The following is a 26,304-nucleotide window of genomic DNA, read 5'->3' on the forward strand; positions in this document are numbered from 1 at the left end:
TTGGTGAAGTCAGTAGTCTTCCAGCATGCTCTGAGCCACCTTTCTTGTGTTATTCTTCGTTATTGTCGTTGTGCCCTGACTAGCATCCACTAAAGCCTGTCGTCAACTAACATTATGGTCTGTCCCGTCTTTATAACACCACAAACCCAAACATGGTGTCAGAAGTGGACCACTGATTTAGTGATTTAGGCTCTGCTTGTATATTGTTTGTTTTGGTTTGGTGAAGCTAACTATACTGCAGCAGCAGGAGTGAATAGCCATAGGCCACGATCCTCACCAGCTGCGATCACGCTCAGTGGCAATCTAAGTGTGAACTGGGAAATCTGGAATACAAAGATTATGTCCTAGCAACAGGGCGGGTGAAAAAGCCGATGGGCATCGAGGCGGCAATTCTGAGGAGAGTTATTTGTGCGGAGTGTCAACATGTCTGAGAGACACGGAAAGAATAGAGTTTTGTGACTTGGCTCAGGGAGAAAGCCTCTACATGGGAATATGAAACCTAAGGAGATGAATGAATCATGCACTAAATAGTTATCGCTATGGCTACTTAGGACACAGAAAATTGTTAAGGGGAAAACTTATGACACTGGCTCAAATGATCAGCCTGTCCTACAGAGTCTGAAGAAACTAGAACCTAATGGCACCCACATCTGCTGTGAGGTTGCTCAAGGGAGCTGCCGTGGCCCATTATTATTCTCACCTTACATGCTGCCACTTGATGACATCGTCTGAGAGCACAATGTATGTTTCCATAGTTACACTGATGCCACACAACTGTACATCTCTGCTGAGCCAAATGATGCTGCAGCTGTAAACCCCATTACCACTTCTCTTCTAGCAATAAATAAATGGATGAGAATCATTTCCTAAAGTCAAATTGGGACAAAACTGAAATCCTACTAGTCGGCCCTAAAACAAAAAGAGAAATGCTGTTTAAGAACCTGGGGAAACAAATTCCATGAATATAAATCTGTGATTACAAGTCTTGGTTTTATCTCAGATCTAAGCTTCAAGTCCCACATCACCAAGGTGACAGAAATTTTTCCACCTTAGACGCAGCTAAAGTACGGCCATTTATAATCACAACATTTTTCTTTTTTTCTTTTTTCTTTTTCAATTTATTAGATCTTGTTATCATTAAGTGGGTGTTTTATTTTTCATTTCCTTTTCCATTAATCAATGTTTTTAACATGTTTTATGTTATGTCTTTTCCATGTGTTGTATGACAGGTGCTATACAAATAGGTTATTAATATTATTTCTTTAATACTCATACCAAGGGCTTGCTATCATTAGGGGAGTGTGTGGTGCAAGGCAGCAAATACGAACTGGATTTTAAAGTTGTAAATACAACAGTGGCCCATGTGAGAGGAGGTGGGGCTCTTACACTTCACCATCTGTGTGTGATGGGCTCAACACAGTGGACGACAGCCTCACCACGCCTCTCACCAGAAGTGCATCTCTGAAGTCATCAGAGCGTATCACGATGTGTTCAGTAATCCTGTGGAGGCTTTCCCCAGAGAGCTCCACTTTGAGTTGAACCCAGCGGTTCAGCCGGTGCACTCTGCACCAGGCAATGTCCCGGTGGCCATGAAAGAAGCTGTGAAGGCTCAGCTCCACAGGGGTCACATCACGTCAGTCAGCGAGCCCACGGTTTGGGTCAAGCGATATGGTCATAGTCATAAAGAGCAGAAAAGCTGCGCGTATGTTTGCAGCCGTACCACCTCAACCAGGCGCTCAGGCGTTCACATTACATCAGGGCCACGCTGGAGGATGTTCTGTGTAAGGAAGGCCCTCTTACAATGACAGTGTCACTGCGTTTGAAGACGGCCCTGTCAGTCAGATTACTGATGTAGACAAATCATAGCATGGAAAACAAGACTTTAAACAAAAGATGAAATGCAGTATCTATAGTTATATATAGTCAGGATGCATTAAAGGATTTGTAAGTTTTGCTATTGCTACATAGCCAATGTGAGAATTAGCAGCTGTTTACTTACCAGTCTAGAAGAAACATTGACAGTTAAGCTCTTCATTCCTGACTCACCAACAGCTGTCTCCAGAGGTGTAAACAAACACCAATGTTAACTCTTGTTCTGCTTCTTTTTCTACCACTTATTTTCTTCTACTGTTAGCATGTTAACCAGCTAGCCATTGTGTGGCTGGACTGTCTCATCACTTTCCGATACCAAGTCACTGTAGCGTCCATTGTACCCTGAAGAAGCAGCGTTGTTCGAGGGACATATTAAAACCTCTTGTATTGTAAACACTTGATGCTGAAGCTCTTGCGAAGCGACCATTAACACCACCCGCTCCCAGCAGGAAACACCATCCCTACGTGTTAGCAACCAGAGTTTATCACGGTGAAAGTAAAATGACTTGCCTACTCGCTTCACTTCATTAAACAATGGTTCCAAAATGGCAAGATTAAATAAAAACAAAAACATTTTGTCGTGCATTGCATAGTTTGGCATGTGTTACAAAGACCAGCTGCCACCTGTTTGCTCCAGACTGGTATTCTGGTTGATTTGTAGCAGGAGTGCCCCCTCTTCTTTCGCTTTCCCTCTTCTTTCCCTCCTGTACCCACCTCAGCACCACTTCCTCATCAGTACACTCTGATAACATTATTCTGCAGAAAGGTTCTGGTTCATGACTGGACCTCGTATGCATGCTGACCGGGCGGGGGTTTAGGGCTACACGGAGCCGCTCAGGTTTCCCGGCTGCTCTGGAACTGCAGGGCAGCGGAGAAGCTCTTCCAATACACTGAGCCTCGCCTCCATTACAGCAAATAAACTACTTTCATTACATGTATCATTATTACCAAAGGAGGCAGAGGAAGAACTAAACATGAGACACACCGAGCAGAGAGAGCAGGAGAGAGGGAGGGAGAGAGAGAAGTAGTCGCTAACGCTATCAATAAAAGCCCTCTTAAGAAGTAAAGGGTTTCTATGCTAGAGAGCTTTTAATTTGAAATGATTAGATGAAGTGTTGAGTTTGTATTAACATGTAATGTAGTAACTTTAACACTGCAAACAGGAGCTAATGGGGGAAACTCCAACTCTGTCACATGGTATTCGGCTGACCAATGGTTGAATAATGAGCAGTCAGTCAGGCAGGGAAATTCTCAGTTATAGGGCCAGTTGTGGTCCAGCCAAAAAAAAAAAAAAGTAAAAGGAATGAAAAAAACATGAATCTGGGTCATCCAGTGGGTGAGTGGTTAAGGCATATACCACATAACCACAATGTCTATGGTTTGATTCCTGGCCGAGTCAGACCCCCCCTCACTCTCTGCCCTGCACGGTTTCCTGTCTCTGCAGGCTGTAAAATGTTCAATTCAAGCAACATGCCAAAAAAATAATCTTTAAACAGCTGTAAATGATGAAGTGGCTACTCTGCTGCTACCTGCTGTGAGCTGCTCATCGACGTGTAGCGGGTCTTAACTTACATACAGCATAGTGTATGTACAAACTGCTGCTAAATAAAATACTGAACATGTAGTATCAGCCTTAATGTGTAGCTGAAAGGCCGTTGAGCACCGATTGGAATTGGAAATGAGCCTCAATGTTCAGAAGGCTCTGGTACAATCTTTTAAATATAAGCGGTAGAGTTCCCAACAAGAAACTTGCAGTTGTAAACTTCTATGGGAAGAACTGAAACCTTGAAGTAAAAAAAAAAAAAAAAAATGACATGGACAGAGACAAAGTTGAAGAGTTATTAACAGCACAAAACATCAGGTATCAGTGGATTCACCCTACAAGCAAAGCTCTGAGCCGCAGTGTACAACCCTAAAACCAGGAGAGCAGTGTTAACGGGAACAGTGGAGAGGAAAGATTAGAAAGAAATGAACATTAGACAGAAGAGTCAGGGAGAGGACGGGCTTTACTGTATGTGTGTGTGTGTGTGTGTGTGTGTGTGTGTGTGTGTGTGTGCGTGCGTGTTTAGTGGGAGTACATTTTTTGTTTAACCAGAAACAGCTGTTTTATCGCTATCTTCAAAGCTACCAGACTCCACTGACAAAAACATTTTACCTCACAGAACACGGGATTTGCTGATCCTCCACGGCCCCGATCGGTCAGTTTGTTTGTGTATTTGTGTGACTTTCAGTGGTGGCTCCACTATACAGATGTTTTAAAACACACACAGCTGTTTCTGGTTTAACCAAAAGGGTTTTACTCTGTAACAGAAAAGGTCTATTTCTCTAGGAACCCTTGCCATAATGTTGTCAGACAATTGTTTTAACAATCTGGACATGTCAATGGCAAAAACAAGCACCCCCCCCCCCCCCGTAGTCTTTGTTTGTGTGAACATTCATTCGTGCGTGCGTGCGTGCGTGCGTGCGTGCGTGCGTGCGTGCGTGTGTGCGTGCATGCATTTAATATCAGTCCCTGGTGCCTGTTCCCCAGATGTACAAATGGCTTTTATAAACTAACTGAGACAAATGGCAGTCAAGATTTTATTACCTTACATACCTCTTTCAGTCCTTCCATTTCTCCAGCTGTCTCTCCACTCCACTCATCTCTTCTCCTCTCTTCCTCCCTGTCCCCCACTTATCCCTCCCTCCCACTCTAATCCCTCTTTTTTCATCATTCCATCCCTGCCTCTCATCATTTACATTAGAGGTCCTTTTTTCTCCCTTTTTCTCTCTGTCTTTATTCTTCTTGGCCAACCCTGTTTCCTTGCAGTCACATTTATAAAGCACTAATGTGCAACAGAAAATGCAGCCAGATTACATTTTCTATCAACATCATGAATATATCCACTTATAGTTACTTGGTTAATGTTTGAGAAAGATCCTGGTCTGCTTTGTGACTCAGACACAATGTGTTTATTCACATTTAATCAAAACCACAATCTTTTCCAAACCTCAGCCAGGGGGCGCTTTCACAAAGACAGACTTTGACTCTCAGGTAAAACAAACAGTCAGACCTCAGACTGACTGAGTCTAAATTCATCTGTTGCACAAAGCAGTTTAGTGATAGACTATCTCAAGCTGGACTGTGGTACAATGAAGTCTGGGTAAATTAAGGATGTTTTACTAGAAAAGTGAAATAATAAAGAGAAATATCTGAATTGAAAAAAAATTGCTGCAGTCTCTAAAACTCTTTCCCTTGTCTTTGCTCTCTCCATAAAAACGTTAGCATACCACAAATCATGAGCCATGTTTTCCTGTTTTGTGTTGTTGGGGGCTACTGGTCATTGATTGTTCCCATGGTAACATTAGTTTTAGGACTGAGTTAGTCTGGGGGTAAGGTGCATTAGACAAAGACAGACCAGTCTGAAATATGTTTGTGAAACTTGCCCCAGAGGTTCTGTAGCCCGACCACAGACAGGACTGTGGGTGTGGACCCTGGTCTCTGGTGCGACGATACTTTTCCTATCATCCATTTGACATCCTTCTGCATTTCCAATCCTTCCCTCTCATGTTTGAGATGTTTGAGAATATTATAACTTGGTATGTATCTTTCAGATGGCTTGGCTGACTGCATGGATCCAGACTGCTGTTTGCAGCCCTCCTGTCAGAACCAGTTGTACTGCAAGGGGTCACCTGACCCAGGGGAAGTGCTCAGCCAGTCTCTATCCTCATTGGCCCCTCAGCAGGTAATGAGCTCCAATTGCAAATTATTTCCTGATACAACCTGACATTACTTTGCAGTATAGGAGCAGTGACAGGAATCAGCACTTGTCTATCCACTTATTTCCTTTTATTTTACTTAGGCTGCGAGGTCTTTCTACCAACGCATTCACTTCCTGGTTGGTCCTGAGTCCACTCATGTTATCACTGGAGACAGTCCTTTCAACAGAAGGTAATTGTGTTTTATTTTATTTTATGTTATTCATTTTAATTAATTTTATATAGTTTTTTTTCTGAATTCTGGACTTATAGCAACATAAATCCACACTTTAATCAAATATTTCACACCATTGGAGATGAAAGTCAAAGGCTGCAGTCGAAAACTCGAAAAGGTGTTCTCCTCGACCTCAATGGAAAACATCATTAGGGTCAAGGAAAGATGTGAAGGAGAATTCATAATGACTTTGCAAAAGAATCTGACTGCACTTACACAAGATTTTTTTTTTTTTTAACCAACTTCATTTATAACACGTGGATGATAAATCCTCTTTCCTAACAACAAAAACAAAAAAAACACGATTGAAATGTTGAAATAAGATGGCATGACAGAAATAAACATGTAGAGAATTGAGCCGAATAAACAACATTTATGTAATATATTGATATAATAATAATCTTTATTTATAGAGTACTTTTCAAAAACTATGTTGCAAAGCGCTTGACAGAGACAGCAACAAAAAATAGAATCAATAAAATCAATTCAATTCAATTCAAAGAGAAGAAAAACAGATAAAACTATCAAGTGTACCAAAACAGTGTAATTTTAAGAGAAATGAACCAATTCAAGGGAACGGAAAACCAGGATCAGCTGTATGTATATAGTACATTGCTATGATGATGATATTGTTAACTATAAATTCAATATGCTTGTTAAAGATGACGACTGCAGCCCAGGTTTCCTGTGCAGTTTTTCAATGCAGTGGATAACTGGGTTAAACTTGGGGTTTTAATACTACTTTAGTGAGTGACTGGTTAAGACAGTGAGTGAAAGATCTCCAAACCTACAGAAGGAAGATATTTTCTTTTTAAAATGTAAGTCATATTTAGTATAAGGTTGCAGTTGCCTACATCTGTTATGTGCTGAACGTTCTTCTGTACAAACACTGTTGTTTTTCATCACAGTGGGATCATGGATAATTTGTGTCTTTTTCTTTCCAATGTTATCTTCTATAGTGGTGATTGTTTGATTCATAACGTGTCTGCCCGCAGGTCATAGCTCACCCTACTTTGATTTACCATAATATGAGCAGTTGCAGGTTGGCTTTGCTCTCTGTCTGGATTGATATAATAGAACGAGTAGGATCACAATACAGGAACTTAAGGTCTGCTATTTTTCCTTGCCAAAAGCCATTTCTGCCCACATCTGCCTCAGACATAACATTCATTAAATATGATAAGAGAGAAAGAAGGTGTCAGTCCGCAAAATATAGAGAGTGAAAGGCATGGCTACTGACAGGGAAGAAACATGATGGCAATTCTATTCAGCCATTTTTCTGCTTTTGTCACATTTTTTATGCTATCCTGAATGTTTCATTAGAGCAGAGGGCCACAACCCTATGATAAAAATGTCCTGTATTTCCATAATGGAATGGACCTGCAACCTTATAATAAAAATGCTTTATTAGATGACCTTAAAACAGTATTGAGTTTGTGTGTGTGTGTGTGTGTGTGTGTGTGTGTGTGTGTGGGTGTGTGGGTGGATTGTTGGAAGGTTTTAAAAAATGGAGTAAACATATAGACATATAGACCATTTATACCTGGTTTCCTGGTTTCATCAGTGTGATACACACACACACACAAACACACACACACATACACACACACAGACACAAACACACAGTTGTTTTTGTGCCATGAACATCATGAATCATAGTCTGATCTTGAGCATCTCAAGAAAACCTCTATGGATGGTCTTTTCTTCATCCTGTGTGGTTGATACAGAATAGTTATTAAATCCTGTGTTAATACTGTATGACAATTGCACTAATGTGACACATCTGGCAACAGGGTAATCCATAGACACGTACATGATTTTATTACAAATATACTGTAATATCTAGAATGAATGGGCTGTAATCTGTTTTATTCATTCACATGCAGTGCATTATACACATTTACATAAAGGCTCTGTCTGCTAGAAATTATGTCTATAACGAAACTGTGAGTTTTACAGCAGTGTTAAATGCTGTAATCAGTGCATAATTTACTGATTTTTTGTTTTGTGTTCAGACTCTCACAGAAAAAAAGTTCACAGTGACACAGACACAATGTGCTTATTTGCGTTAAACAAAAGTTTACTGTTACTTTTTTTTTTTTTGTGAACAAACAGAAAGTGACATAGAGGACATTTGTGACCATAAAACATAATGGACACTCGTGGGTGTGTGTGTGTGTGATAGGGTGTTCTAATGAATGTTGACCATACACAATAATAACAATAATAATAACAACAATAATAATAATAATAATAATAGGCAGCTATTATTATTATTATTATTATCATTATTATTATAGCTACCTATTATGGCTGTTATTATTATTATTATTATTATTATTATTATTATTATTGTACATGATTAACTCATTAGAACATCTGAGGTCTGTTACTTTATTTGTTCACGCAGGTAAATTTTGTTTGCAGTAAAAGCCATTATCACATTAAGTATCACCAGTCTTACACATGCACATAATAATGTGCACTGGTAATAATAATCATAATAATTATAATAATAATGATAACAATGATATATAATAATAGTATTGTCTGTGTACACATAAATACAAAGACAATAGTAATAATACTAGTAATAATAATAATATATGATAATAATAATAATAATAATAATATAATAATAATGAAATAATATATAATAATGATAATCGTGATGATAATGATCATACCCCCCCCCCCCCCATCTTACCTGTTGTTATAAGAGGTGACACAAGTGCAGTTCCAGTACAAAGCAAGTGCAACTCGACACACCAGCCGCCTCACCTGTCATGTTGACGCTGTGGTAGCGTCACAGCCTCAAATGTAAAAAGGCATAAAGTTGGGTTTGGGTTTGCTCTGACCCATGACTGCTCACGGTGACAAAGTCTGTCCACAGACATACAAACACCTGGCAAACCACCTCTGTGGTCCTTCTCCCTGTAGCCGGTGTCTTCAGCACCACGTGAGACTGGTGAAAATGCACTGTGCAACCTGATCATCATAAGCTCAGCTGCACTGTCTACCCAGAGCAGCAGGTGGGTTCATTTGGAACCAAACAGGCAGAAGAATAATGGTCTTGCATTCAGCGCACATGGCATTGTGATTGTGTGACTGAGTGAGTCAGACATTCTTCAGCCAGTGTTGTTATTACTTGTATGGTTATAGACTAATAACTGGGGCGGATTCTGCTCTATTTTAGAATATATCTGATTCAGTGAGTAAAGCCTCCATCTGATATTGTTTATTTTTATCATGTTATTTTTATACCAGATCTCTACCTACAGAAATAATCCCGTTGTGGTTTGGGAATACTTCATTAAACAGGCTGTAAAACCTGCAGTAAATTCTGTCTGTCTCTGTTTCATTAGTCTCTTCTTCCATTTGTTCAGTGTTTCAGAGTTACAACACTACCTTGAACTGTTACATTAACTAATGGGGACAACAAAATCAATAGATTCTACATATTATCCATGATATGTACTGTGTATATATACTGTATATCATAATAATGAGAGAAGACAAAGAAGACAAATTCCAATGAATGACATTGTTATTGACTCGAATGCGGCTCATGAATACAGTGCTGTGGTGCAGTCGAGCCGCCAGTACTGGAGTAACATCAATTCTCCCGCTCTCACAGCTCAGCAGTTAGCACAACAGTCTCTGTTTCAACTGATGTCTCAGTGCACTCTGCAGTATCCTTAAACAGAGTAATAGTGATGATAAGAAAGGCTGTGGTGTGTGTGTGTGTGTGTGTGTGTGTGTGTGTTTGTGTGTGTGTGTGTGTGTGTGTGTGTGTGTTTTACCCAGCCACAGGAGCTCAAGTCAAAGACACAACGGGGTCTGTTCTATACTTGATGGTTCAGTTTGCTCAGTTAATTACAGTAAAAAAAAAAATCATTGTAATTTCTTTTGTATAGTATTACTGCTATTTATTTGTATTTTGTATATGTTGCATATTGCAATGTAGTAATGAAGTTAACCTCTCTCTACCATCTCTCTCTCTCTACAGCTTGGTGTCGATAATCAGAGGTCAGGTGTTGACAGCCGACGGCACACCTCTGATTGGAGTCAATGTGACGTTTGTTCACTATGCTGAACACGGATACACTGTAACACGCAAGGATGGCATGTGCGTATTTATTTATTATTCATATTGTGTATTGTGTAACCTTGTCTTTTCTATATGCACCTTGCATCCTCCCTCCCCAAAACTATTTCACCTGGCCCTTCCTTTATTTATAAAAGCAGATGTTATTACTTCTCAGTTCACTAAATGGAACACTGAACTACCAAAGGCTATCGGGACCAGAACTGATGAAGACTCTGATTGCACATCTGTAACAGCCATAGCTATCGAGGGAATGAGTGAATCTCCGTAGCAGTAACAAGACCGAGTGGGGGAGCCACGGATGCTTGTGCGTTCCAAAATCAGCCGTGGAGCCCAAACAGCAAAGGCTCGGTCACCATTGGTAACAAGTGGTGATTTTGGAACAGTGAGCAGGGCCCTGCTGGATGATCTCAGGCAGCGGTCAGGCTCATGGGGAGTAAGCAGGTCACAGATGTAGGCAGGAGCCAGACCGTTCAAGGCTTTAAAAACAAGCAGTGAAATGTTAGAAATCAATTCTAAAAGTCAGCCAGGATTGGTCTTGGACGTCATACACACACGACTGGAATCACCATTGCGGAATCCGATTTCTCTCCTACCCCAGACTTATGTTGGAAGCTTGGCTCATTGATTTTAACTGTATAGTGAGAGCAGATGCTGCTTCCTGACTTTTCCCCTTTTTTCTTTTTTTGCTGTGTGTTTGTGTCTGACTGACAGCTCAGTGAGACAGAGACAGGCAAGCTCCTTTTCACAACACGAGCTGTCTGAATTTAACAAATATTCAGTGTTCAGATAGATATAGATAGATAGATAGATAGATAGATAGATAGATAGATAGATAGATAGATAGATAGATAGATAGATAGATAGATAGATAGATATAGATAGATAGATACTTTATTTATCCCCTAGGGGAAATTCACACTTCTGCAAGCCGCTTTATGTTAGGTTCAACTTTAGTCAGATTTTGGATGGGTTTATTTTAAATAAGAGGATGGGTCACATGCTCCTACTGAAAGCTTTACCCTAATCGTTACCTAAGCCCCATGTTAGCCCTAACCCTCTGACCCCTCAAACAGCCATTCAAACTTGTGGGTCCAGCATTTTGGTCCCGGGGCTCCAGGTTTTCAGACCCCGCAAACATAGTAAAACAGGTCCACTGAGAACAAAAGACAAACACATGCTCACACACACCCAACAACACATGGCTATGCATAACATAACCTAGATGACATGCTTTCGCAGCAAACAAACTCGTGGGGAAATGCCTATAAATCCACAGAGGCACAAACACACTCGTAGAATTTAAATGAACAAATCACGGCTTCACAGTTCAACATTTAAGAGCCAGTGTACCGTACAGAAGTTACATGCTCCAAGAGTTTTAGAGTTACCTCAGCTCAGTGAGGGAGGTTTAATTCACACTGTTCCTCATCTGACAGCACTACAATTTTACATAGTAATCTACTTTATATAACATATGTATATATTGTTATTGATGTACTGCAGGTTCGACCTCCTGGCCAACGGTGGGGCGTCTCTGACACTGGGTTTTGAGCGTGCTCCGTTCATCACTCAGTACAGAACCGTGTGGGTGCCATGGAACGTCTTCTATGTGATGGACACACTGGTCATGAAGAAGGTGAGTGGTGTCACTGCTGTCTGTCTACATACTTGTCTGTCACGGACTGATGACTGGTGACTGCCTGACTGAAACTACGCTTTGAAATGTTCCAGTTTACTTAAAACTCCAGATAGACTCGCTGTGGTCTGATGTTTTTCATGACAAATACACTATCTGACTGACACCGACTCACCGGCTAAAGTGACAGGTCAGTGTTTCACAGTCAGTGAGCTGATGAATGAAAAGACTAACTGGCACATGTTACATCTGGCTGTTTCAGGAGGAGAATGACATTCCCAGCTGTGACCTGAGTGGTTTCATCAGACCCAGCCCTGTCATTGTTGCTTCTCCTCTGTCCACATTTTACAGATGTTCACCTGAGGACGGCCCCATCATTCCTGAAACACAGGTAAGAAATACCACAGGGGTATGTATCAGTGTCAAAGTCATGCAGTGAAATAGTGTCAGTGTTCAGCTGACATCAGAGCGGGAATCCGGGGCCCCCTCCCGGAGCCAGACCTGGGAGGGGAGCTTGTCGGCGAGCGTCTGGTGGCCGGGCCTTAAATTCTAGGGCCTGGTTGGGCTCAGCACGAAATGGAACATCAACCAGCAGGGATGGACATTGGGGTAGGGTGCAATTTAGACCGGTTGGCAGGAGTAGGGTGAGGAGCTTGGACAACTGGACGGAGCTCAGAGTAGAGTCGCTGCTCTTTCATGTCGAAAGGAGCCAGTCGAGGTGGCTCGGGCATCTGTTTAGCATGCCTCCTGGGCGCCTTCCTTTGGAGGTTTTCTGGGCACATGTAACTGGTAGGAAGCCTCGGGGTCGACCCAGCATTCACTTGAGGGATTATATATCTCATCTGGCCTGAGACCACCTCAGGATCCACCAGGAGCAGATGGAAAGCATTGCTGGAGGGAGGGATGTCTCAAACCTCCTGCTCAGCCTGCTGCCACTGTGAGCCGACCCCGGAAAGCAGAAGAAAATGGATGGATGGATGTTGTAGGAATATAAGAACCATGTTGATGGGACACTGAGCCTTAGTGTCTCAAAAATAAGTTGGCAAAATAAAGTAAGTGAACCATGTAGAATTACCCTTTCCAGCACCCTTTCCAGCACCCTAGCCCCTAGCATAAGCAGTGTGATACCTACCCCCGTTTTTTAAATATGGGAAGCACCACCCTGGTCTGCCAGTCCACAGGCACTGTCCCCGAACTCTGTTCGGAATTGCAGAGGCATACCAGTTGAGACAGCCTAACGATGTCTTGGTGCTTCAGCATCTCATAGCGACTCTCATCCATACCTGGCACGCTGCCCATGAGGAGCATCTTGACTTCCTCAGAGACATCTGTCTTAAAACTCCTCCCCCTCAGAGGACATGTTGGTCTGTGTTCTTTACACCATCCTTTCCTGACTTGTCTGATGGTTTGCCAGAACTTCCTTGAGGCTTCCTTCCAAAGGTTCTCAAACCCTCCCACATCCAGCAGATGCTTCAGGAGACTCGTAAACCAACCAAGCCCAAAAGGTCTCCTCCTTTAGCTTGGCCGCCTCCTTCACCATTGGTGTCAACCAGTGGGCTCTCAGGTTGCCACCATGACAGAACATGGCAATAACAAAAAAAAGTGAAGGGCTGATCAGCTGGTCATTTGGGGCCACAGTCCTTCAAAGTGTTTAAGTAAATGAATAATTAAACACCAATGTAGCATTTCTAATTGTAATTTTATAGAGCTGGAGTGGTTGTTGATATAATGTTGAATATCAGTTGAACATTTGCTGTTTTTTTAAATTCGTGTGTTTTCTGCTTTTCTCTGTTTTATATTATTGACGAAAACGTCAACTGGGACTCTGTGATGGGCATTTTTTCTGACATTATATAGACAAATCAATTCAGAAAGTAGATTCCTACATAATGAAATAATTGCTGTCAAATGATGAAAAAGGAAACATTTTAAAGGGCAAATGAAAAGACAAAACAAAAACAAATAACTTATTTTTTAACTTCACATCACTCACATTAGTGCCATCAACACCACTGATATATATATATATATATATATATATAGTCCATGTTTATATATATATATATATATAAACATACTACCACAGCTCTGCAGTGATTGTTTTTATATGAAACTAGCGTTTGTGCTTACACACACAAGGCTCCACCCGAGGTACCGCCTCTTATGGGGCAACTGAGGCTCATCATGTAGGAATGCTGTAATTGCTTACACATTACACCATGTTATCTTTGTGTGGTGTGTGTGTGTGCTGTGTGTCAAAGAAAGGGAAAAAAAGAGATGGAGAAAGAGGTATATTGGCTGTGTCTCTCGTGCATGCAAAGGAGATTGAGAGTGGAATACAAAGAGAAGCAGTGGTGTGTGTGTGTGTGTGTGTGTGTGTGTGTGTGTGTGTGTGGTTCTTCATCACACTCACACCATTGTGTGAACCAGTCCACAGAGGAAATGAAACAGATGACAGAACTCAATGTGTGTTTTTATATTTTTTACAAGCCTGAACCAGCGCTCCATAATTATTTTTTATATGACAAGCCTGTGCATGAGGCTTTTTGACCGTCAACAGGGTAAGATGGTGTTCACGAAAAGAAAAGTGTGCGCAATGTGTGTGCGGCAAGTATGTGTGTGTGTCTGTGTGTGTCTAAGTGCAGATCAAAAGCAAGTGAATGGAAAGCTGCTACTTAGCTTTTGGTGGAGCTGAGTCCATTAGAGAGGAGGGCAGTGGAAAGGGCAGTCTTAAAGGGGATGTAATGGATCTGTAATGAACACTAAATGCGCAGCTAATGAAAAGGCAATAGTGCAGTTGAAAAATATAACACCGGAACAGTCCGAATGGATCATTCCCTGAGGAGCTTTTTTTATATATATATATATTCTTTTTGAAAGCAAATAGAGAAAGAAAGAGGGAGGGAAAGTCAGATGCTGTGGCTCAGTTCTCCGTGAATTCATTACTGTTTGTGTTGTATTTTAACAATAATGACCCCTGACGCATGTGGCGATGCATTCACGCCGTTACAGAGTACAAAGTGAAAGACAGCCTGACTGTCAGCAGCAGCCCCTCACTGGCAGAGGACCTTAACATGTTCTTTCCCCGCTTCGACAGAAGTAACAACAGTAGGGAAAGGGATAGACCGTGGACTGACACTGGACAGTAATGAGGTCAGTGGGGCGCTGCACAGCGGCAACGCAAGGAAAGCAACTGGAAATTATGGTGTTCCAGGGCGGGTGCTTTGGGCATACACCAGTCAGTTAGAGGAGGTCTTCATCAACATTTTCAACCTCTCACTGACATATGCTGTTGTCCCAACATGCCTCAAATCGACAACTACCCTGAATGCTGAATGCACACAACAGTTTTGCAATTGGACACTGGATTCTCATGACCAACCACCTCCATAGTGTCAGGATAGGAAAACATACATCCTACACCCTCACCCAGAAAACTGGTGTTTCACAAAGATGTGTGCTGAACCCTTTCCTGTATGCCCTTCTTAACAAATACCATCATTAAGTTTGCTGATGGCACGATTCATGGGCCTAACTGTGAGTCAGCATACATGGAGAAGGTGTGAAACCGGACTTCCTGGTGTTCTTCCAACATTCTCATTTACTACAATAAGAAAAAGGATCAACAGATCCTGGCCCAGTGGACATTGATGGCGAGGTGGTGGAGAGAGTCTCTACTTTTGAATTCCCACATCAGTGGAGACTTCTCCTGGGCCATACACACCTCCACTGTCACTGGGAAGGCACAACAAAGCCTCTACCTTCTAACCAAACTGAGAAGAGCCAGAAGAGCCAGTTCACAGTTGAGAGTGCCTTGTTAACAACTTCTGAATGCTGCCGGCTCAGTTGTCCAACCACCATCAATGCACAACCCAAGGGTGCAGGTTTTGGTCTCAACATTGGTAGGGACCCAATAACCCAACCACCCTCCAAAACTAAGAGGACTTTTTTAATGCTGTCAACCACATGGTTTAGTAACATATGAGATCTGAATTAACATTCAGAAATGTATTTATATTTAGATACATCTATGAAGTATCAGATCAAAGACTAAAACTTTGGGAAATTATCATGTGTTATAATAACTTACAAGTTAGTATAGGTGGACTACACTTAAGATAAATATAAGTTAGTAATTTACAATCAATCCATATTAGTGTATAATTAAGCACACTGTCATTTTAAAATCTCCCCTAAATCCCTGAAGATGCACCTCTTTCCTCTTCAGCCTCCTCTACTTCTCTGGTCTGCTGCTGTTCCAGCAGACAAAATAATTCCTCCAAGATGATCAACAACTGTCTAAAACTATCTTAATAAAATCTGAACATTATAACCTTCATGAAGGAGGATTTACTGCAGAACTGTTGTTAGACTACATCAGTTTTAGCTGGATGTTTGTAATAAATTGTAAAAGTGTAAATTAGTAATTATCAGTTGTATGCACAGGCTGCAAAGAGCCTGACTGGCATTAATTGGTTGATTTCGATGCTGTTCTCACCTGGGAACTGATTCACCTGGCTGCCTAAAGATGCCCTTTGATTTAATAAAGTTTTATTATATAGTACCTTAAACACATGTGAGGTAAAACATGTTATATGGTGATAACAATATATAATATATAACACACACAAGCACATTGACAATGGACCCGTCTGTCGATTGGCTAAAAACAACAACTCATAGCTGTTTATTTGCATATAAAGCAAAGAAGTGAGATACGATGACAAGTGGTTAATTGAGACCCATGTAGAAATGCATTTTAAATCCAGGTGTGAAATGACGTAATTATATATTTGACCACTGGTGATCGGATCACTGAAGACATATGCTAATACCAGGTCTGAACAGGGCCACTGATTCAGCAGTTTGTTTACATGCTGTTCAGATGTGCTTGTTACTTTAGCTTAGCAGTTAGCGATAGCTTCTTTCTCTCTGATTCTTTCATGATCATATCCAAGGAGCTTACAGAGCTGGATAGGTGGCAGCAGTTCTACCATTATATTCTTATTTTACCACCAAACTAATGTCGAGCAAGCACGAATGCTGAATTAGAAAATCTGTGCAGCAAAATAAATTTCATCACTAACATAGTCTTCTCAAACAGCACAATCATAAAGGCCCCCCGGCTTCCAATGGGTACTCTGTTTGAAGTAAATCCCTCTGTGCCACCAGCAGCTACCATGCCTGGATGCCATTGTTCTTTTCCCTGTTCGTCTATGAGCGTGTTCTTCACACTCCTGTCTCTCATGTCTGCAGCACTGACAGACTGCTCCTCCCCATCATAAAGTACACTAAATACTATTATTCATCTGTCGCATGTTTAATACTGTAGCCCTGTATCAACCGTTGGTGCCAGGATGTCTGACCAGCTTTCCCACAAGTTGTTTCGGTGTATTAACGTATGGCACCATAACTACTGTGGGCAATATGGCCTAAACGTTAGAGAAGCAAGCTCGTGGCTGGAAGGTTGCAAGTTCACGTTTCTTAATCCGCGGATGGCACACCTGAATCCTCTCATCTAAACCCCCCAAAACGGTCCGATTGGTGCAAAATATCTGGTTTCACGTCCGTGTTAAGACGCCATATATGTGCATCTTAAGGCGTTTGGACCATCACTGCTTCCATGCTATTAGTACCCACCCCTTTTTGAAGGAGGGGCTACGTTTCATATACGGGAATAAACAGGAAAACACTCGCTGGTCATCAGAAAGGATCTTAAACAGTTAACAACAACAGGTTGCCATTTGTGCTCTAATACTGCTATCTAGTGGACACATTGAAGTTACATTTTTCTCAATAAGTAGTAGCCTATAAAAAATGCAGATATTAATAATGTCAATATTATATAATTGTTAGATAAAGATAGCTAGCTAGCTAAAGATAAAAAAAAAAACAGGTCTATCTGAACTGGTCTATCTAACATCCCCTGTCACCAGGCGGGCTCTCTGGCTAGCTCCTGATATGTGTCATTCATGGAACACACATTCTTCTCATTTGAAACAGCAGCCCAAAGAGGCTCAGTTATTAGTTTGTCAATCAGCCCCAATGCCCTGCAACCTGCAAGAAAATGAGAAGCGCCAGTATCATCGTTCAGAGCTTGAGCAAGCTTGTTCCCTGCCCCGTGCGCAGCTGTGAATGCAGTGAGATCGCTGCTGAGGAAGCACACACCAGCAGCATTGTGGAATGTGACACACACACACACACACAGCACTGAAGCTGCTGCTGCTCTGCTAACGTGCTGCTCTTCATGTGCAGACACGGTGCTGTTCGTGGTATTTTCTGAAAGGTCCATATGTGAAAATATCAAAGTCAACCTTGCAGGTGTTAGTTTCTGAGAGAGGAGATCTAAAACTACATTGAGATGGTTTTTTGGTTCTTAAACCACAAATATATCTTCTTATTGATATAAAAATCTTCTAATAAAACGTAGGAGAAGTGTAAAATATGTGACCTTTAATCATTTTGTTAGAGATACACAATTTGTCCTGTTAGTATTTTCAGCATCAAAGTGAATTCAAGTCTTTTTATTCAAATTTATTTGGTCATGTTTTTACTTTCATGATAAAATGACGTGAGTATATTCATTATTGTAGACCACCAGGGAATTCAGTGTGCACACAGCTGTTTTGTCAGAGCCTGATCATTGTCTCAGGAATGATTAAAAAGGGGTCATTTTGCACAGACCTGTTCAGATCTAGAGCTATGTACTTAAGGCTGGTGAATCTAACATCTTCTGATTAGACAATTAATTTTGTAAAGCATCAGTGTTTAAAATTTGACTTATAGTCATATTAACCAGTTCTACTACAGAAATGTCTCTGTATTGAGTTGGAAAGAAGCCATGATCTTAAGTATGCACACCTGTCGTGAGTCTGGATGGTTTGATGTTTGTTTTTCTCTCACTACAAAGACTTCTAGTGGCACTATGAAGCTGTGTGCTCTTTATCTCTGCATTCCTTATGAATAAGATGCTTCGGATACCAACTGGGACAGTGAAATAGGTGCTGATTTGTTTTTTCTGTCATTTTATCCATCTGCAGGTTTTACAAGAAGAAACCTCAATACCAGGCAGTGATCTAAACCTGATCTACCTGAGCTCCAGAGCTGCGGGATATAAACCAGTCCTCAAAGTCACCATGACCCAGTCATCAATACCGTTCAACCTGATGAAGGTGAGACATTTAATATATGATACAATTTTAAGTGTCCTCAAAACCGCTATGATGTTCTACATCAGAATGCCTCAGTCAGATAGTCAGCATCAGTGCCTGATATCAGTGCAACCCTAACCTGAACTACCATTTAGTGACCTTTGTGTGTGTTGCTGTTTCTCCAGGTACACCTGATGGTGGCGGTGGTGGGTCGCCTCTTCCAGAAATGGTTCCCTGCCCAGCCAAACCTATCCTACACCTTCATCTGGGACAAGACAGATGCCTATGGCCAACGTGTCTATGGACTATCAGAGGCAGTTGGTGAGTTTGCTACTAAGTATCAAAGCTAAACAGAAAATAATGTTTTTAAAGAGATGTGAAAAATGTATGGAACATTATTCCAAAGTCGCGGAACAACACCATTTAAAGCATGACAACTTTGACAATTTTCAAATTCGAACCTGAAGCAGACACAATTGATCCTAAGGATGATGGGCAGCCAAGCTAAACTGCTGTAATGTGAGATGTGCAGTATATGTTTGTGAAAAGCCACACAACAGGGATCTGTGGTTAAGAATACTAGGTTTCCTTTTACAACACAACAGAAATGACAACAGAAACTTGTGTTGTGCTGTATTTTTTATATGGTAGAATGAGGGCAGAAGCCTGGAGGTTAAGTGGTGTTGTGACAAAAAAAAAGGTCACTGTTTGAATCCTTGGACTTCTGAGGATAATATGGCTAAGGACATGAAACGAGTAGTCTCCCCCTCATGAAAAGCTTTTGAAGATGCAGCTGGTGAGCTCAGTGAGCAGCAGCACTGTGGAAAGCTGTTGTTGGACTGCACAGCCACAAGTGTCAATCCATGCTTTCACCTATCTGTGTACCTGCATTCATTTGGAGTTTTGTCTGTGTGTGTGTATCTGCAATATGCAATTAAACACATGAGCAGTTGGAGGAATACAGTATATGCGTACAGCACATATACAAATACACTGTTCCTGCTACGATTTGTCGCTGTAAATTATACAAGAGCAGTACTCAAGTGTAACAGCAGGGGGCAGCAGCGTCCAGTCTGCAGAGTAGAGAAGAAGAAGAAGTAGACTTCAACCAATCATAGTGCAGGGTTCAGTCCTCCCTCTGGCTGCTTCCTCAGGTGAGGGCGGGGCTTCAGCCCCTCTGTAAAGGTGAATGGGCTGGGCTGGATGTGATGTGGGAAGTTGACATTGTGAATTAAGTTAATGCAGACCTGACAAACCTGTCAAAATATTTAACGTTGTTAACTTTAGCCTAACGCTACGTAATTTTCAAGCTAGCTAGTTACCAGGCAATTAAAGTTATTATATGTAACTTTTCCACATTAAATTGTCTAAAAATGACTAGACCTGTGTTATATGCATTCACTTTTTACACCTTTCAACTATATATTTGAACCAAATGAAGGGTGTTAGTTATGGGATGTCTGGATCTGAAGTTATCAGAGAAACAAGCTGAGGAAATGTTAGACAGCTCAGCTCCCAGCTGCTGGAGACGTCCTGTCCTGTGTCACTGAAAAGTAAACTGCTTTGTGGGTGTTTCTACTGGTTTTAATCCCCTGGTGTGTTTGTTATGGAGAGGAGGACACCTCTGTGGATAATTCAGCTGCTGGTAAAAACCTGCTGAACGTCTGCTTCATAAGTTATAGAGAAACAATCAGAACAAAGGTTAGCATCAATCTCAGCTCCAACTCTTCCCTGAGTCTCTGTCCTCCGCACAGAGACAGGGACACTGACAGGGAGAGACTGAGCTTTTTACATCATAACATAAGTTTCTGTTCTGTAATTACATCCATTTTTATTAAATAATTGAATGAAATTCACTTTAGTTTGTCGGTTTGTATAAACACACCAATCAAACAATAAAATATTAATCATGAACTTTTGACTTTAACTGTATATTATAATGTAACACAGTGAGTAATTGACATTTTAGAAAAACATGGTCAAAGTTCAGAAACTTGAGGTGAAACAGCTGACTGTTCCTAAACACTATTACGGGACTCAAAATATTTTTGCAAGGCTGGCAGGTCTGTTGATGGCACACTCTGCACTTGTTGTCACTGCTGCTTCAGAGTTAACCATATAGTAATCTCAGGTGTCACCTTTATGTGTACATTATGCAGTATTCTCAAGAAACGTAACATCAGGTGTCAACCAGTGATAAATCCGCTCTGTTCTGCCCCCTAGTGGATACATGTTTTTGTCCTTTATTCCGTAGTAAAGCATAGAGACGATGCTGCTTGCACCACAAGTCACCATAACTGTTAACCTCTCTGTAACCCAGAGGTGAAAGTGACAAGACACTGTGGGAATCATTGGAAATGATGCTAATAGAAGTATCATTCTTTATCAGAGGTGGAGATAAAAGGTAAACAACAATTAAAATGCACCAATTCATCACATAATAACTCCTGGTATTAAAGTTTGACAACATACTGTGCACAGTAGCTGTAAAGAGGCGGGGGATTTTCTCCTGAACATATATAAAGCTGGAGACAGCCACAGCTAAGTTCAAATAGGTTTTGGAGAAAAGCTTTAACAGGGACATAATGGGCATGCTAACCCCTCTGACACCTTTATGAGGGACCAGCAGACATACTTTTCAGTGAGTTATTACTTAAGGTAGCCCGGCTTAATGGGGTGAACATAAAAACAATTTACTGCTATGTTTTGTAACACTTTTGAAATTGGTGCTCATAAGTTATAATAAGATAGGGTTAACATGAGAATATTTGTAGCACATGTCCGGCAACTGCTGAAATAAAAGCTGAGACATAAATGTAGAGGTTGAACTCATCAGGAGGCAACTGCCACACTGCATCTATCTATCTGTCATCTCCATTGACTTTGTATACTGAAGTGTGTACAATACATACTCTATACAAGAAAGGAGACCCAACAAAAGAGCAATTTGCAATGTCATTAAAATGTTTATTGATTGAAAACTGTGTCATTTTACAAATTCCCTGCAAAGTGTACAAAATGTGCTTTAGTAGCTGATCAGACAGCGCAAAGGACATTGTAAGAAGTCAGCCTCTATGGACGGCGTCCAAGAAGAAAACTATTGCTCACAAAACTGCACGATTAAACAGAAGCAGCACATCAAACCAAAACAGATTTGTTATTATCACATGTAGTCCAGCATGTTTTGACGTGGACCCGGCCAGGACCACCACAGTGACTGCAGAGGGAAACATGGAGGTGGCAGTGTGCTGACATGGGGCTGCATGAGTGCAAACTATAGGTCTCTCTGAGTAGTCATCCCGTCACCATGAGACAATGTGATATAATGATGGTGTCACAGGCCCAGACAGTGATTAATAACAGACACAGCAGGATAGATGATTCAAATTCAAATAAGCTTTGTTAGCATGACAGACGATTAGCAGTATATAATATACATGATCTCTGCCATGGATGGCGTGGAAGCATATCTGCTGCCTGCGCTCCTCTGCGATGAAAAGCCAAGCAGAGCACGTCAAACAAACGTTGGCAATTACAGCAACATTGGTAAATAGTCACACGGTCAAAATGATTGACAGCTGCACATGTTGGCATATGAGAAATAAAGAAACAAAAAGTCAAAGTCAAATCTAAACCTTAAAGCAGCTATAATTCACATTTTCATTTTAACACTATCAAAAGCAGAGAATGAACATCCAAACCTGCGGCTCCCCTCAGCTTTACTGAGCTTTAGTAGCTTGAGTTTGAGCTCAAATGCAAATGCCACATAGACACAGTTATTGGTGAACATAGTGGAGAATTCAGCAACTGATGAACCAGATGTGATGTCAGTTATTTTTCACTGCCCCAAACTGGCCAAAAATGTGAGTTATTGCAGGTTTTAAAGAACAGTCGTCTTCTTAAATCAGCATGTGGAAACCTGTAAAAAACTCCTGCAGACCAGAACACACCAGCCCTTCCTCCATTCAATCAGCTCCTTGTCATTCATTTTTCTGCTGATGAAACTCCATAATAATTAAAATGACACAACAACACACAGCGGCAGGAAGCAGAGCTGCAGTGAGTTTTGTTGAAATGTTGTGCTAAATGATTAAATGAATAAAAACGGGGCACACACAATGAGGATGGGAGCTATTTATACCATGTGCAGATGAAAGTTGTCTCTTAATTGAGGAAAAGCCAGAATGTGTGTGCAAAAATGTTGTTGTGCAAATGTTTCAATGCTTCATTTTATCCTCTGGGGTTCTTTCTTATTTCTGTTTTTTACATAATTATAAGATGGACAGACATGTAGATGACAACAAAATGAAACAGTTATAGAGACGTAAAAATGATAAGAATACAATGCGTATGGTATGAGTCTCTAATGTGTGTGTGTGTGTGTGTGTGTGTTTTGATGTTGATATTAGAGGTTATCATATATCTGTGTTCTGTGATCCTGAGTAGACTGGTTTTTGGGTAGAGAGTGCGTATGTATGTATGTATGTATGTATGTATGTATGTATGAGGAGAGGGTGAAAGAGGAAGTATTGTAGTGTTATTGCTTGAGCATAATCACCTTTTTAACTAAAATTTATTCTGATTGATCTAGTAACCATTAATGATATTTTTGTGTTTCATCCTTGATGTTAGCGTTGTACCTCATAGAGATGGTTTCTGAGTGCAAAGTCGAAACATCTGTGTGTGTGTGTGTGTGTGTGTGTGTGTGTGTGAGAGAACTGGCCAGGAGCAGGAGTCAGAGGATGTTAGAAAAGCAGACAGATCAGGTTAACGCCGTGGTTCACTGTGTTTTCAAACCTGTTGTCTGTTTGCTCTGGTCTGAATCCTGTTTGGTTTGGTTTGAAGTAAGTGCAATCAAAGAAGAGAGCTGAATAACTGGCCTTTGTCCTGTGTGTGTCTAACAGTGTCGGTGGGGTTTGAATACGAGTCCTGCCTGGACCTCATCCTGTGGGAGAAGAGAACAGCCATTTTACAAGGCTATGAGTTGGATGCTTCCAACATGGGAGGGTGGACCCTGGATAAACATCACATCCTGGACGTACAAAACGGTAAGTGACAAAACCTGCACTGTCCAACTGCAGCTACATGTTCATATACTCTCATATAGCGTCTACAGTGCAAGATGATGAAACTGATGCTGTCATGTTGTTGTTTTTAGTTTACTAAGCCTAATACTTGTATGTATATCTGACAATCGAGGTTTAGACGTTAACTTTGCACTGAAAGTAATATACATATTCTCTCTCTCTCTCTCTCTCTCTTTCTCTCTCTCTTTCTCTCCCCACATCATTAACTGGTTAATTACGTGTCCAAGAGTAAGAGGACAAAGCTAATTGCAGTTTAAAAGTATGTTAATCTCAGCAGTTGTCAGACTGATTGTCGTCATGCAGGCTTTGGTTGACAGAACAGACGAAAAGAGTGTGTGTGTGTGTGTATTTGTGTGTATTTGTGTGTGTGTGTGTGTGTGTGTGTGTGTGTGTGTGTGTGTGTGTGGTGTGTGTGTGTGTGTGTGTGTGTGTGTGTGGGCGCGTGTGTGCGCTCATGTGAGAGAGAGAGAGTTCCTTATTGGCCTCTTGGATTTGCTCCAGCTGCCCAGTGGTGTTTTTGGTCTTTCATCTCTCTCTCTCTCTCTCTCTCTCTCTCTCTTTCTCTCTCTCACACATGCACATTTTTGGTTTCTCACCAACACCATCATTTTAGACCTTCATTCATCTCTCCTTGCCTCCTCCCATGCCATCACTCCTCTCTTTGCTTGCTTGTTTTTGTGTTGCAGTGCATTAACATATTATCTTTTATTACCAGTGTGGCTGGTGTTGTTTTCACCTTGTGAGTCTGTGTGTGTGTGTGTGTCATCGTGAATGTGGTCCTGGTGACACCTACTGCAGCGGGACCTACCACAGAGGAGGTTCTGAGGACTTTGGCAGGATGTGTCTGTGGACAGATTTTTGTCACAGTTATGGTGTCACAACCTGCAAGATACAGTCACTAATCTTCACACGGGTGTGGTTGAGATCAAAATGAAGGCCAAGTTCAAAGATGGGTGAGGTCTAACCAATTAATACTGAGAACTCATGTAATAATATAGTAATAACTACTGAGGCTGGTGTGCCACAGCTGGTGTGATTCCATCATAAGATGGTCTCTAAGTCTTTTTACTCTTACTTTGAACATGTGATCAGAAAAGTCAAAACCTACAGTAACATTTCACTGGTTGAATAATCCTCATTACGTTTGTACTGGTCTTGAGTTTAGAAACAACACCTTGGCAGTACTGCTGTCCACATCAATGAAGATTTAAACAAATGTAATATAATACAATAAAAACAATAAAAACCACAATAAAATGCTCCATGTAGAAATCCAGAGTTGCCACTTTGATTTTAGATAATCCAATGAAACCTGAGAGTTGAAATACGATGACTGAATATTTTACATTGCAGCCTGAAGGTACATCAGATTACATTTCTGGGAAGTGGGAAAATCTCATATGTTGTAATGTAGCCCTCAGTGCGCCACTTACTGCTGATGTTAAACTGAATTTGTTTATCTCGATTTCTCAAGGAAAAGAAAGAAGCCATGTAATTGGAACTGTCGCTCCACCTCTGTCTCTGTTCCCTAAATTCATTATTAAAGGCAAACGATCGTCACTGCCACAGAATGTCGCAGTAGACCACCTGCATGTCAGACCCCCCCCCCCCCCCGTCAGGGCTAGCAGTGCTGTGGGATAATGGTTTGCTAGCATTGCGATGCTGGCCAAAAAGCGATGGCAACATTTGACATGTAACTTGTCCGTCTGTGCTCTGGTCTCATCTCTGTCTTTGTCGGAGGCCGTGGTTTTGTGGTTTCTTCTTCCGTGGAGGAAATTCTGGAAAGTCACTTTCTTTTAGTAGTCTATGTAACCCGTTTTACAAACGAATTATACAATAATTAATTATTTAAAGTAATTATAAAATCTGAAACCCGACACTTCAATTACAAGTAAAATATAATTATTATACTGTATATTGATCAGCTGCTTTTGTCATCTGAAGACTGAAAAGAGAACAGTTTCCATTCACATAGCCAACCTTTCAGGAACTGGGATATATAAGCATACATACATACTTAAATGTATTTTTCCAGCTTTTATCTAACCCCCCCCCCCCCCCCCCCTATTCCTCTTTCTCCCTTCCTTGCCGTCCTCTATCTGTCACCCCATCCATCACATTGCTATTCATCCCTCTCTCCCTGCAGTCCTCTTGGGCTTTCAACACCTTGTCACCTGATTCAGTGTGTGTGTGTGTGTGTGTGTGTGTGTGTGTGTGTGTGTGTGTGTGTGTGTGTGTATGTGTGTGTGTTTAAAATGCACATGTGATATGTGATTTTCTGTCTGTATGCATACAGCTCTCTGTGGGTGTGATTTTCTGTCTTGAAGGGACAGAATCGCAACATACAAAGTGTGTTTGTTCCTCTGAGACTGAAATACAGTGTATGGACATTAGAATAATCTTGTCTGTGTTGAAAGAGAGAGAGAAAGAGAGAGAGAGAGCATCAAACAATCCTTTGCAGTGTTTTCTTTGTA

General features: G+C 41.1%; 1 protein-coding gene across 6 annotated transcripts in view; it reads left to right on the forward strand.

Annotated features, from left to right (window-relative positions):
• LOC130167105 (teneurin-3) overlaps nt 1-26,304 on the forward strand; it is a 327,180-nt gene that overhangs the window by 245,366 nt on the left and 55,510 nt on the right. For all 6 annotated transcript variants that reach the window (XM_056373088.1, XM_056373089.1, XM_056373090.1 and 3 more), the window contains 8 exons: nt 5,467-5,597; nt 5,715-5,803; nt 9,855-9,974; nt 11,460-11,592; nt 11,855-11,983; nt 18,633-18,764; nt 18,929-19,064; nt 23,648-23,791. In XM_056373088.1, coding sequence (XP_056229063.1) covers nt 5,467-5,597; nt 5,715-5,803; nt 9,855-9,974; nt 11,460-11,592; nt 11,855-11,983; nt 18,633-18,764; nt 18,929-19,064; nt 23,648-23,791 — 1,014 coding nt within the window. The remainder of the gene's footprint in view (nt 1-5,466; nt 5,598-5,714; nt 5,804-9,854; nt 9,975-11,459; nt 11,593-11,854; nt 11,984-18,632; nt 18,765-18,928; nt 19,065-23,647; nt 23,792-26,304) is intronic.

Source organism: Seriola aureovittata, chromosome 3 (genome assembly GCF_021018895.1).
Source record: "Seriola aureovittata isolate HTS-2021-v1 ecotype China chromosome 3, ASM2101889v1, whole genome shotgun sequence".
NCBI classification, from domain to species: domain Eukaryota; kingdom Metazoa; phylum Chordata; class Actinopteri; order Carangiformes; family Carangidae; genus Seriola; species Seriola aureovittata.